At 46.4% G+C, this 20,232-nt stretch overlaps 1 protein-coding gene across 1 annotated transcript in view; it reads left to right on the top strand.

Annotated features, from left to right (window-relative positions):
• Window positions 1-2,049: 2,049 nt before the first annotated feature.
• Window positions 2,050-20,232, top strand: part of LOC144721070 (von Willebrand factor C domain-containing protein 2-like) — a 28,224-nt gene continuing 10,041 nt past the window's right edge. Inside the window, exon 1 of the mRNA XM_078598404.1 lies at window positions 2,050-2,909. Coding sequence (XP_078454530.1) covers window positions 2,475-2,909 — 435 coding nt within the window. The 5' untranslated portion in view covers window positions 2,050-2,474. The remainder of the gene's footprint in view (window positions 2,910-20,232) is intronic.

Raw genomic sequence — 20,232 nt, 5'->3', positions numbered from 1 at the left:
AATATTTAAGTTGAGCAGCCAGACTTGGTCGCTTGTGACATTCATAAAAGGATAAACAAATGTAATCCAGAATCAGAAATTCATCAACTGTTTACAGAAAGTAAATGGCAGACTTGGAATGAAAAACCAATGTGTCTTAAAACAATGTTATCCGGGCCTCTCTCTGTTCTGCGTTGCACAGCTATCCAAGTAAGTCAACCTAGCGCCTCCAATGACGCATGCAAAGCCAGGCTAATCATTTAATTCCAGTGCTTTTGTTGAAGAACACATACGTGCATACTGTATGCGTGCACATCCACTCGTGGTAAAACTGTAGAACAGACTGCAGTACAACATTAACACCGAGACATGGAATAGAGAACACAATAACAATACACATCTACGCCTCTATTTGAGGATGAAACAGGAGGACTTCCTCACAAATATGGCTGTCGTCTGATGAAGCTAGTTGTATTTACTGGCGAAACGTCGTACTCAGATTGTAAATGTTGTGGCTTGACTCTCCAACACACCGGTTAGTGCTGTACTAGTGACGAATTGGCACGTTCTGCTTACGTGGCAACCCTTACTAGTTGGCTGTATCGGGTGGTGGCGGGTTTAACGACACATTTATATATTTACGCGATCTAACCCAAAACAACCTCTATTATGGATAAAGTTTTATGGACTGATGCATCACAACCAGTGAATGACAACAAAGGTTGCTGCATGACTATCATATTCTTCATAACTCTTATCAAGTTACAAGCTGGACACACATTACTACACAACACACATTACTACACAACACACGAGTCTGTGCATACATTGTTCCCTCGTCCCTATATACACACAAGAAATATGGAATTAAGTTCCTACAATTGACTCTCTCCAAAGCCACGTGGCTGGGCCATTGAGGTCGCACGTCAATATGCATCTCAGATAACTAGAGCCGAGGCCATAATGAAATTCCGTATTTTAACAATCATAAGATCGCAGCTTTAATAATGTACACAGGAGAGCTAAATACACAATCATTAAGCCATTACAGACGATGATTCCATCAGGAGTGTGGGTCAAAATCAAACGTTTAACATTATTTAACTTGGTAATTTGAGTACAACTTAAGATATCCTGTTTTATTCGCACAAACTGAATTACAGGTTTATAATGAAGACCCATCTCGATGGACTAATCAAATGCATAACTGATTTTAACACAAGCGCAGACTTCCCAGACTGCGAATACAATTGTACATACTTTAACTCAGAATCAGAATGAAAATCTGATGAGCCATTAAACTGTTTTTTTTTTCACAGATGTGCAGTAGACTCGTCAACCTTTGTGTAAATGTATGTTTGTTCAACTTCTTTGGTCGTAGCCAACCGTGCTAACCGGAGGTACAAGTACACACGTGAAAGTTGCTCTTTGCCTTCATTTATATTTCACTAATCACGTGGACGCACGTGATGAATTATCTCTGGTAATGTACAAAAAGAGAAAACAAAACGTTTCCCACGTTATGGCGTGAGATATATTTTGTAGCCATCTCGAACACAAAAATCCCACGAAACGGTGAGTGACACCACGTGACTTCGCATCAATGGATTTCGAGGGCTGTCGTGTTCTTTAAATATTCGCTATAAGCAACAGCAGCAAGTCTACCGTGTCATGTGACAATTTAATAAAATACTAGTGTGGTCTTAAATATTACAATACATTACTAAAACGAATCACACATCTCATCAAGGGTCTCTTGACTTATTATATCCTTCCGAAATTGCTATTTCAATCGATGCGTATTGAAATGATAGCGTACAACTTGGAAAAAAACGTTTTTTTTTTATTTAAAACGTAAAACTATTTCTGTAAAGAACGTGGTCTATTCACATAGACGACTGTTTGGCGCGTTGACATCTGACTCGATGCTACCACCCTGCGCTCCCGTGGCAGGCTACACGCTGCGAGTGGCAATCAGGATAATCACGAAAAGCGGGACACGCCACAACACAGAGCGCACCCCCTTGCTCGAGGCGCCGTCCATTCGGGCCGATATCATCAATTCCGCCGCTGCCGCCACTTAAGCAATCGCGCGCACCTAATTGCGGCAAAGTGTCACCCGTTCTCCTCGTTCTGTACGAATAATAAATAACTGGGCTTCCGAAAGAGGGAAGAAAGAAGTGGACGGAGGAGACGCACCACACACTCCCACCACACACACAGCCCACCGCACACACACACAGCACACCACACATAAAACCCGAGCGAGCGAGAGCGCAAGCGGGCTTGCTCGAGTTGCAGCAGGACGGAATACTAAAGAGGAGCACTCGGGCATTTGTATCGCGAGGGGGTCCCAAGCCCTCGGGCAGAAGAACTCACTCCTCCTCCTCCACGCGGCTGCTCCGCTACCCACAAAAGTGACTTAAAAGCGGCGTGCGCATCTCACAGTGGCCACGGCCACAGCCAGGAGCAGCAGACGAGAGCGCAGTACAACGATGGCACCCACGCTTGCACCACGCCTGGCCGCGCGACTGCTGCTGCTGCTGTTGCCGCCGCTGCTGCTGCCGCAGGGGCCTCTGTCGAGCCTCGCGTACCCGGCAGAGCCCGGCTACCAGGCGTGGCCACCCTCCCCGTCGCCCCCGTCGGCCGGCACGCCGCAGGACTACGAGATGGAGGACTACCGCGGCAAGGGCTGCCTGGACGAGACGGGCTTCGTGTACGGACTCGGCGAGGAGTTCTGGCCTGGTCGCTCGCCGTGTCCGTGCCGCTGCACGCCCGACGGCCCCGTGTGCCCCAAGCCCGAGTGTCCGCGATTCGCCGAGGCGCGCTGCGCCCGCGTGGAGCGCAGCGGCTGCTGCCCGCAGTGCGCGGAGACCCGCAGCGAGTGCGAGCACCAGGGACGCGCCTACGCGATCCTGCAGGAGTTCACGGTGGGTGGCTCTTGCGGAGCAGGTGCTGGGAGTCGTGTGTCTGTGTCTGTCTCTCTGTGTGTGGGGAGCGGTGGTGGAGCGGTTGGCGCTACGCTGCGCTACAGACCCGGCGACCCGAGTTCGATTCCCGCTCACGGACAACACCGGTGACGATTGTTTGAACCGGTCCTGGGCATCCCCTAGGTCGACTCAGCCTCAAATAAGTACCTGGTGCGGTGCGTAAAAATTTCGCCACGAGGAAGACAAAGGCGGGCAGGCGTGTTGCCCTCGTGTGCCGTTCCGGCCTTCATAGGTGCTCTCTAAGAGCACTTGCCCCAACAGTCTGTTAAGGCTAGACGGATGATCTTTGTTTTTGTGTGGGGTGGCGGTAGTGTAGCGGTTGGCGCGCTGCGCTACGAACTCCTGCGACCAAAGTTCGACTCCCGCTCAGGGCCACCAACACCCGTGACAATTATCTGAACCGGTCCTGGGTCGACTCAGCCTCAAATGAATCTCCCCGTGGCGATGTGTCCGTGTGGTTTCCATCGCCACTGGGGAGGCAAAGGCGGCCGTGCCGGTCCTCATAAGTGCTCGCTAACAACAGTCTGTTCTAACTTGCCCCAACAAGGCGATACGGGGGATCTTTGTATTTGTCTTTGGGGAGTAGAGTCTGGAATGTGTTGCTGAAACGAGTCAACGAGTTATTCGGACAATCAAAAGAAAGAAGCGCGTGGAATTTGAATGTGTAGACAATCGAAGTCATTCGATGCTGAAGTGTGTTACTCCCATGCTGGATGAGGGCATCTCCCAGGCCGCATCAGTTGCGGGGGTCGCGTGACGACCCTTGACGCTGGGAAGGACGTGGAGGGATGGATCAGACGTCGCCGTGAGTGGCAGGTCTCCGGGTCCATCGAGCAGCGAGAGAACCACCGCGCCACTTGTTCACCACCATCAGCAACTTGGAGGCTCTGAATGTGCACACCGAGGTGGTGTGCGGTGGGACGCGTGTGTTGGATGGGAGGTTACGGACGGCCCTTTTGAGAGGTTTGAGTCCGAGGGGAAGGAAGACATTTAGCCCGATGGTGCGACATTGCAAGAACGGACGTTGACTGTATACATCAAATACGAAATCTAGCCAAAGGAAGGGGGCGATGGCGACGTGGGGTGCCTTGTGTATGGCAGGTCCCGTTCAGCCTGAGGATGAGCAATGGGTAAAACGACAGAGCCGCCGGTGCAGTGGGATTGCCTAGCAGCGGGGTGATGAGAGATGTGGGTGGGGGGGGCAATGAGAGTGTGGGACACCGAGGCACACGCCGCATGCGTGACAGTTGCCAGCTGCGGGATATGAGAACCAGGATGAGCTGGGAGTACGGCCCGGGATGATGTGATTGGGCTCGTGTCAGAATATAGAGTCAGTGTCAGGGAAAGGATTATAGCTGTTTGCTGTCGGTACCCCCCCCCGCACCTCCGATTAGCACGGTTGGCTACGTACGGTACCAAAGAAGTCCAACATACAGTATACATACAGCCGTTGTACTGTTACAAAAAGGGCGAGTTTTCAAGATCGGGTTAGCATTATGGATAGAGTTCGTGTTCGGGGCAGCGTTAGAATAATGGATGCGGTCATTACGCTTCTAAACAGTTTTCGTGTTTATTGTTGAGGTTAAAGTTAATGTATGTTTGATGGGTTGTGGATAGGGTTATGTTTACAGGGCTAATGATGGACAGTGACTCGTTAGGTTACTGTTATGGGCAGGTTTTTTTTCACTGCATTTGGATAAACGTTACTTATAGGGTTAGTATTTAAAATAGGATTCGCTTTCGTTATTTCGTCAAGCGTTACGTTAGAGGTGAATGATGAGGTCAGTTTAAGAATAGAGCTCAAGTTGGAGCTAGTGTTGAGGTTTGGAACAGATATCCAATCTCAACTGTCGCTTTTCTTTGGATTCGCCGTTTTTTTTTGCTATTTAATTTCCCGTTTCAACGAGATAATAATAATAATAATGATGTATAGGGGTGTTGTTGTTGTTGTTGTTGTAAATGAGTAAAACAATAGCAACAGTCGTGTCTCTCGAGCTGGCTCCGGGCACGCTTTGCGAGTCGCTCCCAAGCGCGCGCTCGTGCCTGTCACCTGGAGCACGTGTGGTGTGATGTGTGTGTCTGGTGTGTGTGTGTACGTGGTGTGTGTGTGGTGTGGGTGGTGTGTGATGTGTGTGTGGTGTGTGTGTGGTGTGGGTGGTGTGTGTGATGTGTGTGTGGTGTGTGGGTGGTGTGTGTGTGGTAGGGAGCGGGAGGATAGAGGTTAGCGCCACGCTGCGCTACGGAACCGGCCACCCGAGTTCGATTCCCGCTCACGGCCAACATCAGTGACGATTATTTCTGAACCGGTCTCGGGCCTCCCCTAGGTCGACTCAGCCTTAAAATGGCGCGGTGTGTGAATCTCGCCACGAGGGAGACAAAGGCGGTCGCGCGTGGTTCTTGCCGCCCACCAGTTATTTTCGCATGCGGTTACCGGTAATGCAAAAACAATGAAATCTATTTTAACAACCCGAGTGACCACTGGACACAAACATGCTGTGGGACCACGTGGGGAGCAGCAGAGGGTTGTACGGTACTTATATGCTACCACTTCTCTGCTCCTCGCCTTCAACCCGCAAAGACTGGCGTGGTGAAGTATGGTCAAATTACGACGACGACGACCCCTGCAGAGCCTGCGGAGTTCCTCATCCAGCAGTGGGTTGCCACACGGGCCCCTGTGCACGTGCACAGCCTGTACACGTCATGAGAACTCACTGCTGGCAATTGCACGCGTGCGTTTTCCATCACAAACACTGTGCACACATTGCTCTGTTCGGCCTCCTCGCGCCTGGGTTGTATTTGTGCTCTAAGCAAATGGGACGACGTCTCACGGTGTCTCCACTACACCCAATAGAGAGTCCTGCATGCATTTCTACACATGGGGACAACCGGTGGTTGAGCCGGTTGGGCGGTGATTTCAGACGCATCTCAGTCGATGTTCGCGATCCCCGAGTTTGTCATCCAGAGCAGTAAATACGCTTCATGCAACCAAGACGGTGGCAGCAGTAACAGGAGTTTGCATGCGATTTTTTGTCAAAGTATCGGTCAATGCCGGTGACGTCACGGGTCTTGGTGGCATTGCAAAGAGATAAATAGTGAAAAACGAAGAGCAAACTTAAATATTGCATGAGCTGTTTTAGCATCTAAATAAATAAAGACCTTCATCTGAATGTCTCAAAAGCCTCTAGGGTACTTCCCGACAAGTTAGAAAGCTGAGACTTGGTACATTGGTAGCTTTTATGACACAAACAACAGGAAAAATAAAACAAATCTTAGATTAATTTTATTTTAAGGCCCCGAATCTTGAAATTAAGTGCCCCATAAGCATGTATGTGCGTATATCATTCAGAAATCGTAAAAAATATAAGACTACGGGTTGTTTCGTTTGATAGAGCGTTAAACAGAAAATTAAATAAAAGCGAGAACCATCGTTTATTTTTAAAAATATCTTTGGGATGAAAGTGTTTTTTAATTAAAAACGGTAAAAGCTTTTCCTCACAGAGCAAAACGTTAATTAATTGTTGTACTTTCTCATAAATAATCGGAATCTTTAAATTGAGCGGTTTCCGATGGGTACGTCTTTAACTATAACAAGTTGAATCAAGCCGTCAACAATTGTAGTGTTTTTGCCGGAGAATACTCATTTTTTGAATAGTTAGTGTCTGATCGTAGATTTTACAAAATGTGTAAAAAATCATATCATGTTCATTATATTTATTGTAAACGTTTGCCTGGCGAAGACAGGCTTCATGCGCGTAACAAATGCGACGTGTTAGCCAACAAAACGCACAACACTAAATTATCACGATTGTCGGGAAATGCTCTGCAGTTCTAAACTGCGTTGTTCAGAACCCTCAATTTTAGAACTTGAATTTGTCTTACTGCTTGAAAAAATGTAAAGATCACAAACACTGTCAGGGTGAACCAGTGGCACATGATAACCCTACATTTCTTATGATATACATCTCAACGCAGGTACACAAACCACACTACTATACACTATACTCGATAGTAACACTGCATTGTACCTAATATTTGTATATATACACACACACAAGGGATGAGATTTGGATGACATTTTTTTGGCGGGATATAATATTTTTTGTGCCATTTTATTTATTTTTGCTTATTTTTATTTAAATATGTTACAATGTAATCGACTTAAGTACACAGGCACATACAAAAGTTGTTTTCACTTGCCTATATATATTTATTTACATTTCCCCTCGTTGCTGCTTTGGATCGTGGTTGAACCTGGCAGCGGGGACCACACGGCACGTTTCGTCTGTGGAGATGTGAACGGGCAGGTTTGGGTCATTTATCTCCATGAGAGCGAATGAGTCGGACATTGCAATGCGACTATGGATCTAACAATACCTAAATATGGATTAAATGCACACTTTCAAACGGCAGATTCATGCACTTTCAAGTTGTCTTCTAATGGAGAAAGATTATTATCCGAGGCTCCGTCTACGGTTTGTTACACTCGGTGCAGTGTTTACTGCACCGGTTTGGACAATGCAATGAGTTAAATTGAGATAAAGTTGTGAACTACGGACGCCTGATTTAAATAAAAACATAGAAAGAATGGAAAACATAACAGCGGGGAAAGATTCAACACTTTGTATTTGAGGGCGATGGCAGCTTTTTTTAATGGTGGCAAAGAATATTGCAGTGGTTAGCGAACTATTTCATGCGGAATGCAGTACTACTGACAACAAAACTAGTCTGAACATTGAGCTAGGCTTTGCCAGCAAATTATTAAAGTATTTGAAAAATAAGGAAAAAATATCACAGAAGCAGCAGCTTTGCTTCAGGGGGAACTGACACGTTTTAAAACTAATTGGTGAATACGCAATGCAGTGCCTTGTCACTTTTCTTCAAGGCTAAATTGCAAGTGGCGCAATGACTCTTCGTGCCAGAAGTGACGTACAAGACTCGCAGCTCGTCACCCTGCGCATAGAAACCCGCGGTTCCTTCATCGCCTTCCAATGTAACACTCCCTCAGAGCAGCAGCAGAAAGATAGAGCCGTACGGTATGATTATACATTTTCAGGAGTTTGGCTTTCATTGCCGACCATGAAGGCTTTTCTTATATTGCATATGAACAGGGCTGAGAACTTGACTTAAAGCTTTCGTGACTGTAAGAATTCATATTATTTGGGTCTTTCGGTAAAGTCGCGTTGATAGGTTGAAAGAAAATAACAAAAAACTACGACGTTTCGATCGCAACACAAGTGGTCGTCATCAGGAGAGACAAAAACGTCGTAGCTTTTGGTTATTTTCTTTCAACCTATCTACGTGACTTCACCGAAAGACCCAAAGAATAGGGCTGAGAATGTGAGAGTGATTAAACAGGTTTGGCACATCTTGGACGTGAATCTAACGCAGGGCGAACAATTGAATGCAATGGGTGCACATCGCGGGTGGTCCTGCAGGAGGACAGGGTGCTCCTTCGCGTGAGACTTTGTAAAAGCATGGACAGGCTCAGGTTTTGAAGCCACGAAACCAAATCCCCGGAGCTTAACGATAATGATTGGGAGGCTCTGTCTCAAATGTATGTACACTTTGGTGCTGGCTTTTCGCACGTATGCAAATGATAAGCCACTTTGTTGAGCTCTCATTTGTGGTAGCCAGGTTGCTTTTGATAAATGAGTTAAGGCCCTAGTGGGCTTTGCCTAGTAAGATGGGGATGGTTTAGTTTCATATTTACGGGTTTGGTAATTCGCTTACCTTTCTTGTACTTGGCACTACTATCGTGCTTTAGTATTGTGTTTTTTCTTTTTATTGTAAAAGTCTAATCCGCCCCTACTGGACATCTGTGAAAAAGAGCTTCATAGCTCATCGGATTCCTCCTGCAGTATAAAATACATTCCTGCGGAGGGAGCTGGTAGGAACGTTGCGTTGCTCGGTCAATGGCCAGGGTCAACGGCGGCGTGGTGTATTCCGCAAATATGGCCGACTGTGAGGGCGGGCACAAGCCGGCGTGAGTAGGTTAAACGTTGAGTTGTATAAGAGCACCACGGGGTGACCAGCCCCTCCCCACCCAGCCCCTCCCCACCCTGCCCCACCCTCCCCGCCCAGCCCCTCCCCACCCTCCCCACCCAGCCACTCCCCACTCTCCCCTCTCCACCCAGCCCCACCCCTCCCATTTTTGGATGCACGACGGACGGACGGGCACACTAATCCCCTGTGGGCTGGTGGAACCAGGAGGTTCCTACCAGTAATATTCTGATGATGTACAGCGATTGCCACCAATTGGTCCGACATAATGGGCGGAGTCACCATTCCACGCCAAACGCAGGCGCCAATCAGTAGCTGGAGGTGGAGCAAGGAGAATCAACCACACGTGTGTTGACGTCAGTACACGACGATGATCGTCATCATTGTCAGCATACTCTTAATCATTGTCATCATTCTTCATCTATGCCTTCATCATAATCATCTTCGACCTTTGCATCATAACACGTGATGTGTGTATGCGTCCGTTTGGTCACAAATGATCGCGATTCATGAGCAAAGATCTACTCAAAGTTTATGGTGGACTTTCGACCACAAATCTGCTGAATGTAGGTCAAGAATGTCTATAGGGATATGGGTGGAATGGGTTTACCAGACCCACTCGGTGCTCCCCTTAGCGTCATGCCTCAACATATTGACGTGATTCTTTCATTGGCGGGTAGCTTCTGTCAATGCATGAGTCCACAATTACCATTAGTGGAGTACATATGTAACCAAATAAATGCTCAGACAATACGCGTCTTTTCCATATCCATGTCACCGCATAAACAACAAGAGTTTGTGTTTTTTACACATGCCATTGGCCCCACAGCCTTCGAGGAGTAATTTTTTTCAAAAGCATTGTTTAAAATAAGAAAACTTTGGACCAGTTTTGACATTCAGTTTCTTGCCAGAATAGTCATGTTAAGCAATGCTGACTCATTGTATTATCTGCCACAGATGAATTAAAAAAATTGAATGTGGCAGATTTCCTGCCAAAAATGATATGAATGGGGTATCCTGTGTCTGATAAGAATGCACCCTATCCCTTGAGGGTTCAAATCTTTACCAATTAGGTTGCATGTCTCTTCAGCGACCGTCCGTAACACTCCCGCTCCAAACCTCCGGCTAGTAACAAGAATATAATAATAATGTCACATTGTAATGCACACCGTATTCGCTCACACTCACAGAGAGACGGAGAATGACTCGACAGGCGAGAGCTGGAACCACGGAGAAGTCAAACAATCACCCAAGATGCGGCGGCCCTCTATGTATATTTGGGTGTTATCGGCCAATTCGTGAGTGTTTACATGTGGGGAGGAAACCGTTGCACCGGCAGCAAACCCACACGTGCGAGGGGGAAACACTCTATCCCAAACAGCTGGAACAGGTGGAGTCTTTCTTTGTTTCTCTTCTGCCTTCTGACAACTGAGGGTATGCCACGTCGGTTATGGCACCTCGCTACCTCCGCAGTGCTGGATTACAAAAGGTGTGTGCCTTCACCGCTTGCCTTGAAGTCGATAAATTATGCAATGCACATGGAATCTTAGTTCCTGAGAGGATGATGCAATCCAACATATAAAGATGTAATATTTGTGCATGGTGTGTTTTTTTTGTGCTGCTGCAGAATATACTGTATATAAATGGAATAAGTTGATACTATTTGGAACTATATTTAAACCAAATGTACTGTTGAATCAACTACGATCATTGTTTTCATTACAATTGTTGACATTAATACAGGCATAATTGTTCATATGGTACTTTCATGATACATTCTTGGGTATACCTCTATGGGAGTAAAAATTCAGAGTAGCACCGTGCTGCAATAAAACGCGCAGCGTAGTGGTGGGCAATATTCACTGGTGGCCCAGAGTCGGCGTTACAATTCTGCATCCTTGTGTTTGGGGCCAATCTCTCCATGAAGTTTGCAGTGCTCACCTCCCACAAAGTGGCACTCTCGTGAGATGATGAGCAGAGTGGGCTCACGGGTAGAATTTGAAATCCTGACACTCCAATTACGAGGCCTCCTATCTGCCGCGGCACCACCTGGCCAAATAACCCTTAAAAAAGCAATTTCACATTTCGGCTACGTCTTGTAATCTTTTTTTGGACAGTCCTATATCGCGAGATATATTTACTTTAACGTCTCAAAAAGTTTAATGATAAATTATGACTTCTTGAAATAAATCATATTTTTCTAATTATCCACCAACAGCATATCTCCTCAATCATAACACTGCTTCACGATTACCAAGTTAACATATATTGATCTATCCAACTTCAACTCTTAATAGCTTAGACCCAATTTACCACTCACCGTTATATTATATTTTAGTCGTATTGCTCTCTCTAAATTGCTCTCTCCATCATCATATTTTTTTCTCATTTTAGATATTTTCCTGATTGATTGTATACAAAATTGCACCAGTCAATCTTTGTGTATTCAGCTTATCATAAATCTGTACTAATGCAATTAACAACATTGATAAATCCACAGACTTCTCTAAGATTATATTAGCTTTAAACAAGTCTCATATTTCCCACATGTTCGAACAATTGTTTTGCCTTTAAACATATGACGCTTTCATTAAATGAAACATTTCATAAGCGACGCGTGTCTGTTATTTGAACAAACTTTATTGAACGATTGGCAAACCTGTAAGTTTTGGCAACATGTATGCAACCGTTACAATAACACTGCACATTTAGCATAATTAGTATTCTGAGGGGTGCTGCCATGGTACAACAGTAAGCACACTGAACTTATTCTGTTAATTCTCTCAATGCGGAAGCTGAAATAACATGGGCATTTTTATGAAACCCTCCAGTGTCCACCCAGCGGTATAAATGCACCACAGTTAGTCAATCGGCAGGTCATGTTTGGTGGGGTGAAATGTGGCTACTACCGCCTCTTCGAATTATAGATGAAATACCTTCCCGAGTAAATCTTTAGAGCTCCCTCTCTACATGAGGCCCTTCCACCAGCAGTTGTGTCAGCATTGTAATACATTATGACATTGTTTAGTCTGTCTGTTTTTTGTTTAGATTAGTTACTAACTAGAGTCCTCGTATTTTTTTCTATTTATATTGCTGAGCAGCTTATGTTTTTTCACCAACAGGCCAGTGGTTAAAATACCGGGGGTTATGAGTGGAGATGATCATGCAGACAGTCCCTCTTTAACTTTTATCCTACCATCTTGCAGCCATATATTTCTGTTGCCGCAATTTAATCTATCGCACATCTGTTATTTTAATCTCGCACTATTCCATTTAATTGATTCACAAACTGAACTGTGTATGTTTTTTTTATTAAACATTTAAGTAACCACTGAACGACACAGTTTCCTTAACGAGTATAACGAGAGGGAACCATTGGAATAATGTTGGATCCCTAAATTGTAGTTTCATTTAATTATAATTATATTTATTGTTAAGAGTATATATATCTCTATTTAATTATTTGATTTCGTTGAAATCATTTGCTTAATATATATTTTAAACCCTGGTGTTTTCCTGTCGACAGACTCTGGTCCCCGCCACTGGAATGTGAAATTGCAGGGCCGATTCAGGGACACCAGTGGAGATAATCACCGCCTCTTTGCTTGTCTCCTTAAAATTTTACATTTTGCTATTAACTTATTCTCTCCCATGCAAATGAGAAATATCGGGCCAGAATGATCGATTAGGCAAAACAGCCACATTGTAAGGAACCAGTTACTTAACTCCGTTTCTGCAACACATGAATAGTGTCAATGGCTTCTAAAATCGTTGAAGTAAAGGAACTGAAATGAACTTCAATGAAATATTCTCATTGCTATCATAAGCAACCACATCACTCCCAGTGGAGCAATGCAATACAATACAAGCGTTGCTGCCAACGTGGCTGTTTCCAATGGAGAGAAAAAAAAACACCCATCCCGTTCATTAGAGCGCAGTGGAGCATTATGCCATGGCCCTGCGCATGCCTAATTATGAACATTTTCAATTGCTTCCAATCAGTACTGTTTATTCACTTGTGGAATATGATGATGGCTATAAATGCCTCTTTTGTATACCACCATGCTCCCGTGGACTACTGATGCTGGAATGATACGAAGTCTGTGAAATGCTGCCATGATTATATTTACACAACTCTCAGATGGCTGTCGAAAAGCGCTGAGGTATTTTCCAGTAGACAGAATAAAACCTGAAGAAGGGAAGATGTAGCACCTATTGGAGAAACTCAGTCATGGGGCCACACAGTACTTCACATATGCTGTGCAGGTTTGTGAAGGCAGTGTCCTTGAATGGTTCAGATACTACTTACTCCTAATGCTAAGTCAAGAATCAAATTCAGATTGCCGGGTTCAAAGTGCACGGCACTAAGCGCGCTCTACTAACCATGCAGTGACAGTCATACCTTGCCCAGCGCTGTTTTGTGGAACGTGTGTTTCGGCTCCACACGGTTTACCTGGAGAGAGATGTTGTCCGGAACACGGGGGGTGATGCTTGGGCTCTACGCGGCTTGACGCTGCTCAGAGCCTCATCTCCGCGTCGACAAGCAGTTCGCTTGTAGATTCTGCCGATGATGATCTCATCCCCATCTTCCCTCCCCAACACTCTCATGCGGTCTCGCACCCCGCCAACATCACCGTCACCCATAATAGAGGTTTTTGGGTTCGATCGCGTAAATATATAAATGTGTCGTTAAAACCCATCGCCACCCGACACAGCCAACTAGGAAGGGTTGTCACGAAAACCAAACGTGCCAATTCGTCACTAGTATAGCACTAACCGGTGTGTTGGAGAGCCAAGCCACAACATTTGCAATCTATATAGGAACGAAACAGGTGGACTTCTTCACAAATCTGGCTGTCGCCTGATGAAGCTAGTTGTAATTACTGGGAAACATCATACTCAGATTGTCAATGTTGTGGCTTTGCTCTCAAACACACCGGTTAGTGCTGTACTAGTGACGAATTGGCACGTTCTGTTTACGTGACAACCCTTCCTAGTTGGCTGTGTCGGGTGGTGGTGGGTTTTAATGACACATTTATATATTTACGCGTTCTAACCCAAAAGCCTCTTATAGATGATATTGGTCGCGAAAGCCTGCGTGTTTAAAAACCGCCGTCACCATCACCTTCACCATCGTTATTGAGTTTAAGTCAAAGAAAAAATGTCAGTTTCACTTTGCTATTTAATTTCATGTCCCAATTTTATTTTATTTACCATGTATGTGTAAGAAATCATGTAGAATTATAAGTTAAACAAAGAGGGAGGGGGTGATAATTTATTTCCTATAATGCCTTTTATTGGTCACATGCGGATTTTCCCAAACACAGCATTTCCCAAGAAATGTCACCCCTGTGTTCGGTGAAGAGTTATTGTACTGTATGACTTGAATAAAAACGAACAACAGAAAAGTAGTTAAATAGAAAAACAAAGCAAGGTTCACTTCGACAAAATGCTCTTACAGTATTTGCAATGAACTTCAAGGTGAAAACTGCAAATGTGGTTGAGTGTATGAAGTCTCCCGAAAACAAGTTTAATATCCCTCACGTTTGCATGCCCATCAAGGGTGCCTTAACATTCCACCCGCGTAGCTACATACTTCATGAGAAAAAAAATTCCCCCCCGATTACATTTTAATCGTACAATTGGTGTCAAGCCAAATACTTTAAAAGAGACCCATTCTGTCAGAGAATGGCTCCGAGATGAAGTCACAGACCGCGTTCTGAAGTCCATGCACTGCTGTACCCTTTACCGACAGCAGGAGGAGAACCTCTGCACGTGCCTCTGTAAAGAGTGAACACATCATCTTCAGTGTTGGACTCTGTCATCATTGGTAACTGATAGCATCAACTCGCAGCGCGTGAGAGCTCGGGTCCATGGTGGTCGTCTCAATTCGTTTTCTCAGTTTCATTTATTTGGTATAGCCCTGTGAGCCATTCGGCTCTTGAATCGGGTGCAACCGCAACAAACAAAAACAAAACATGAAGCAAAAACATGAACAAGAAAACATCTTAAAGTGACTATGTGACTATGTGCAAATAGAAAATCCAGGAAAAGACACTAAATATTCCACAAAAAGCACCGTACACCAACGCAGTGTGCAAACATCCCAGTGGGATGCAAGTCAAACAACAACAACCACAAGACAACTTAGATTAAGGCCATCAGTCTAACTCCGTACTACAACAAACAAACATGGCCAAACCACAAAACCATGGTCTCAACAGTGACGGCTCGGTAATCTGGCACGGCATTCGACGAGTCACTCGGCCACCCTGTTGCTACCTTGTTTACACACTCCGTAAGTCCACTTTCACTGTACAGGGTGCTTCAAAACAACGTGAACACTTCTGAGAATTTGCAACAATACCATGAGAAATGTGCTGCCTCCGGGCTCTGGAGACCACCTGGAGAAGATTCCAGGCACGTGTCGCCAATGGTGGCAAACAAGTGGAGACTCTTTGACTATTTGAAGCTATTAACATGTGTTGCATTGCATTACACTTCCTAATTTTACTCAATTTGCTTTCTACCGTGCGTGTTTATAAGTCCATTCTCTCCTCCGGCCGCTATGGGCAGTATTTCCACACAACTCCCCCTCTGTCCCACCCCACTCTCTAATCTATTTAAGGCCTTGACACAGAGACGTTGTTTTTCTGTGTGCCTATGTTGTGTGTCTCTCTCTCTCTGTTTGTCTCTGTGTAAGTGTCTCTCTGCTTGTGTGTCTGTCTGTGTTTATCTGTGTCTATGTTTTGTCTCTCAAATTTAGCAATCTTTGGATGAACTGTTGTGTTGGCCGACTCTCTGCGTTGTATTGCATTATATTTCTAAGTTTACTATGTTCGTTTTGTCATTCATTTGTACCTGATTATGGTTGCTTGTGTTGCAATCGAAACGTCGTATTCTATTATTATTATTATTATTATATTTAATTTATTTCTACGTAACTTTACCGAAAGAACCAAAGAGTAATTCCTGCATTCACGAAAGCTTCGAATCTAGTTTCAACATACATTTGTTATCATGTTACAGTGTATTATCCGTTCTTTAAAAACGATAGTCCCATATAAGTGTTAACATTATTTTTAAGGACCCTGTGCTGCTTTATGCTTATTTTCTACAGTCAACAATATGATTAATGCCATTTATTTCACTGTTAAAATCAAGGAGATCGCCTCTTACCTATCGAGTCAGCGCCTGACCTCATCAAAAGCAGGTCACTTTATGACGCTTTACAGTAAATTTGCCTGATCCAATTTCGAATTGGACCAGTCGTTCACTCCTGCTGCTCGCTCATTTAATTACGAGCGGCAGCAGTTTTTGGAGAACTCTGTGGCACCTGTGAATTCTCCTCCCTCGCTGCAGCAAGCGACATCCCGTAATGTCAGGGTTAAGCTGTCAGCTGGAAGTGGTGCAGGAGGGCCGAGGCGGTGATGGAGCGTGAACAGCTGGGCTGTGCCTCTGTGCATCCGTCACACTGCCACTCCTCCACTCTAACACATGTCAATGGCATTGTGATTTAATACAAGTCAAGCAAATCTACCTAACAGTTGTTTTGCTTAACTAACACTTATATTTAAAAAAAACAATACGCGCAAATCCATTTCTAACAATTATGTTACAGATGTAGTGTGGTAAAATACGCGGTGCGCACTGCTACCCGAGGGCAACCGAGGGCAGGCAGGTGTGCGTGTGCAACGTAAGGTTGCACGTGTAACGTAAGGTTGTGCGTGCAACCCGCCACCTCTTTAATTGGAGATTTGGTTGCAGGCAGGGTCGGTCCGGGGTCCTACGCTGGCACCAGAGGTGTTGCCTTGGAGACGTGCGATAAGGAGTGATTGATGGCCTGACAGGCGCCGGCCTGTCGGGCCCTAAAGAGACACAAGGGAGGAGCTGGATAATTGGGAGGTGGATATAAGGGGGTGCGTGAGAGCGGAGCGAGAGTTCGGGTTCTGGGACCAAGGTGAAGACATCTCGCCGCTGTTGCTCAAGCCAGGGATGGACCTCAATCCTCACGAGTCGCCGGGTGGGTGATGGTTGATCCCCCCCCCGCCCGGATCGGACGAGCGAATGGGTCTGAGGGAACGTAGGCGGGGGCAGCGGCGCAGAGGAAGAGCAGCTGGGTGCGAGCTCTGTGCGAGCTGTTGTCTGTGTGCAAGCTCTGTGCGAGCACGTCTGTGTGCAAGCCTGTGTGAGCGCTGCTGTGTGCGAGCTCTGTGTGAGCTGTTGTCTGTGTGCGAGCTCTGTGCGAGCTGTTGTCTGTGTGCAAGCCTCTGTGTGAGCTGTTGTCTGTGTGCAAGCTCTGTGTGAGCACGACTGTGTGCGAGCTCTGTGTGTGAGCTGCTGTGTGCGAGCTCTGTGTGTGAGCTGCTGTGTGCAAGCTCTGTGTGAGCACGACTGTGGGCGAGCTCTCTGTGTGAGCACGACTGTGTGCGAGCTCTGTGTGAGCACGACTGTGTGCGAGCTCTGTGTGAGCACGACTGTGTGCGAGCTCTGTGTGAGCACGACTGTGTGCGAGCTCTGTGTGAGCACGACTGTGTGCGAGCTCTGTGTGAGCACGATTGTGTGCGAGCTCTGTGTGAGCTGCTGTGTGCAAGCTCTGTGTGAGCACGACTGTGTGCGAGCTCTGTGTTTGAGCTGCTGTCTGTGTGCGAGCTCTGTGTGAGCACGACTGTGTGCAAGCTCTGTGTGAGCACGACTGTGTGCGAGCTCTGTGTGTGAGCTGCTGTCTGTGTGCGGAGCTGTGAGTGCGGAGCTGCTGACAGGAAGAGCTGACGCAGGCAGGTCATCGAGGTGTAAAGTAGATAGGGGAAGTTGGTTAACAAAGTGACCGTATAGACAGAGATAGGAGTTCTAGATTTGAAGCTTTCGTGACTGCAAGGATTCATACTCTTAGGTTTTTTCGGTAAAGTCACGTAGGTAAAAATTTATGAAAGTAATAATAGAAATAAAATAATAAATCACGACGTTTCGGAGGCAACACAAGTCTCCGTCATCAGGTGGGACCGTCACAGCTAGATTTACTGTATCAAGTGAGGCAAAGATTCCAAGATACAAGTTCTTAAATACAACGCTGTGGGCTCTCGTGATATTGTTTTTTCCGAGACCAAGGTGCTCTGCAAACCCTCTGGCTACCATCAAAGGTTTGTACACGAACCCATCCAAATATACAAACACAGACATAATTTCAACCGTGATGATGGGTACAAACTGAGTAATCATTGGAAAGATGTTATTAACCATGCAAAAAATATTTAACTACACATTTTTGGACCATCTTATTTGACAGGTACTATTTTACTTTACCGAGTGTTAACATCCCCAGCGTTTAACAGCACTCTCCTTTTTTGTATTTGGATGGCCACCAACACTGGGTAAAACAACATGTGCAGTGTCGTTCTCTTCCAGCACCATGTGCACCTCTCTTCTAGCACCATGTGCACCTTTTAGCCCTGCCTCCCCCCCCCCAATACGTTCCATTCATTGGCTACCACACTCAGATAAGCTCCTCCCCCCCTCCTCCCCCCCTTAACTTGTATTTAAGAACTTGTATCTTGGAATCTTTGCCTCACTTGATACAGTAAATCTAGCTGTGACGGTCCCACCTGATGACGGAGACTTGTGTTGCCTCCGAAACGTCGTTATTTATTATTTTATTTCTATTATTACTTTTATTAATTTTTAATTAAATTTTTATCTACGTGACTTTACCGAAAAAACCTAAGAGTATGGAGATAGGAGTGCCTACAACTGGTAAAAGAGAGAGTAATAAAGTGTAAGCAGGTGACCTGGAACAACGTGTCCGACTGAGTGATTCTACACGACACTACACAGATAAGGCAATCCCTAATTTCACTGTTGCCCCCAAATTATACATTGAGGGCACACTTTGCATATCCCTAGCATGGCTATTTACAGCAGTTTTTTGTGTGAACTAAAAGCCAATGATTTACGGGGTTTTCCACGAGTTCGCACCAAACACTGCCGTTCAATAATCACGAAATTGCTAGGAATTACCAGCCCCTGGGCTGGTAAGGCGGGCGTTGCCAGGGTGATGTGGATCTCATACATTTCCCAGATACACCGGCAACGCCTCCCTGCGCCTGTACAAATCCCCGGGGCGAGCTGCATCCCCACCGGCTTAGCTGCCACGAGGACTTCACACCGCCAGTGAGCACCGGCCAGGGCGCAAGAGAGGGGTGGTGGCACAAGCGGTGTGGGCAACACGTGAGCGTTCCACGGACACGCTCCGAGCTTGCGTTCACGATCGCCGCAAGCCCTGGATCCACTGCCTCCCCCACCCGCGCCCTCCCGGGCTCCCGCAGCCGGTCGCTGCTTCTGAAACGGCGTCGCCAGCCGGGGCACGACAAGGAGCGAGTTGCTGCCACGATGACGAGAGGCAGCATTGTTGTACAGCCATCCACCCCCCAACCTGCCATCCACCCCCCCACCCCTATCCACCCCCCATCCCAGCCATCCACCCCCCAACCTGCCATCCATCCCCTCACCCATCCACCCCCCCACCCAGCCATCCACCCCCCATCCCAGCCATCCACCCCCCATCCACCCCCCAACCTGCTTTCCATCCATCCCCCCACCCATCCACCCTCCACCCAGCCATCCCACCCTCCCACCCACCCCCCCCATGTCATCGCATCAGTGAGCGCGGGGCCATGGGGCTCCACCCCCCCGCCACGTGTGATTGGTAGCCTGTGACGTCACAGAGAGGAACTATTCACTCGACTGGATGTCACGGGGGGGGGGGGGGGCATTTTGTGAATTGTCTGTCTAAATAAATGTTCCTGCAGTAGAATCCTGCAATTATGAACTAATTGCGTGTCATCACCCTCCTTGCGTCGCTGTCGCTTTCACCTGCCCACCCAGCTGCTCCGGTGGGCCCTTACCCGGTGGAATAAAAATCGTTTCGTTCTCGGCACACGAGAGTCGATCGGCAGATGGCACGCAGTGGGAACAAGTGTGGTGGGTACTCACACCTCTTCCAAGACGTCTGGCCAGAATGCGTCGAAGAGGAGGCCAACCACCTATAGAGAAGCTTTCTAGAACTCCCTTTAATGGGTGCCCTTCTTCCAGCAGTGGTGTGAGTAAGCAATTGCGGGGCTGCCCCTGTAGCCTTCGCCGAATGCACACTTGGATGTAAATCCAGAAGCGACCCGGCCACAAATGATTGCTCAACGAAGTGGCTTATCACGTGGAAACGTATAGCAGCCAAATACTCTAAACGCGTGTTTATGAATATGGAGGGATA

This window comes from Lampetra planeri, chromosome 10 (genome assembly GCF_965212315.1).
Source record: "Lampetra planeri chromosome 10, kcLamPlan1.2.h2, whole genome shotgun sequence".
NCBI classification, from domain to species: Eukaryota; Metazoa; Chordata; class Hyperoartia; order Petromyzontiformes; family Petromyzontidae; genus Lampetra; species Lampetra planeri.
This window is presented reverse-complemented; position numbering and strand designations above follow the sequence as displayed.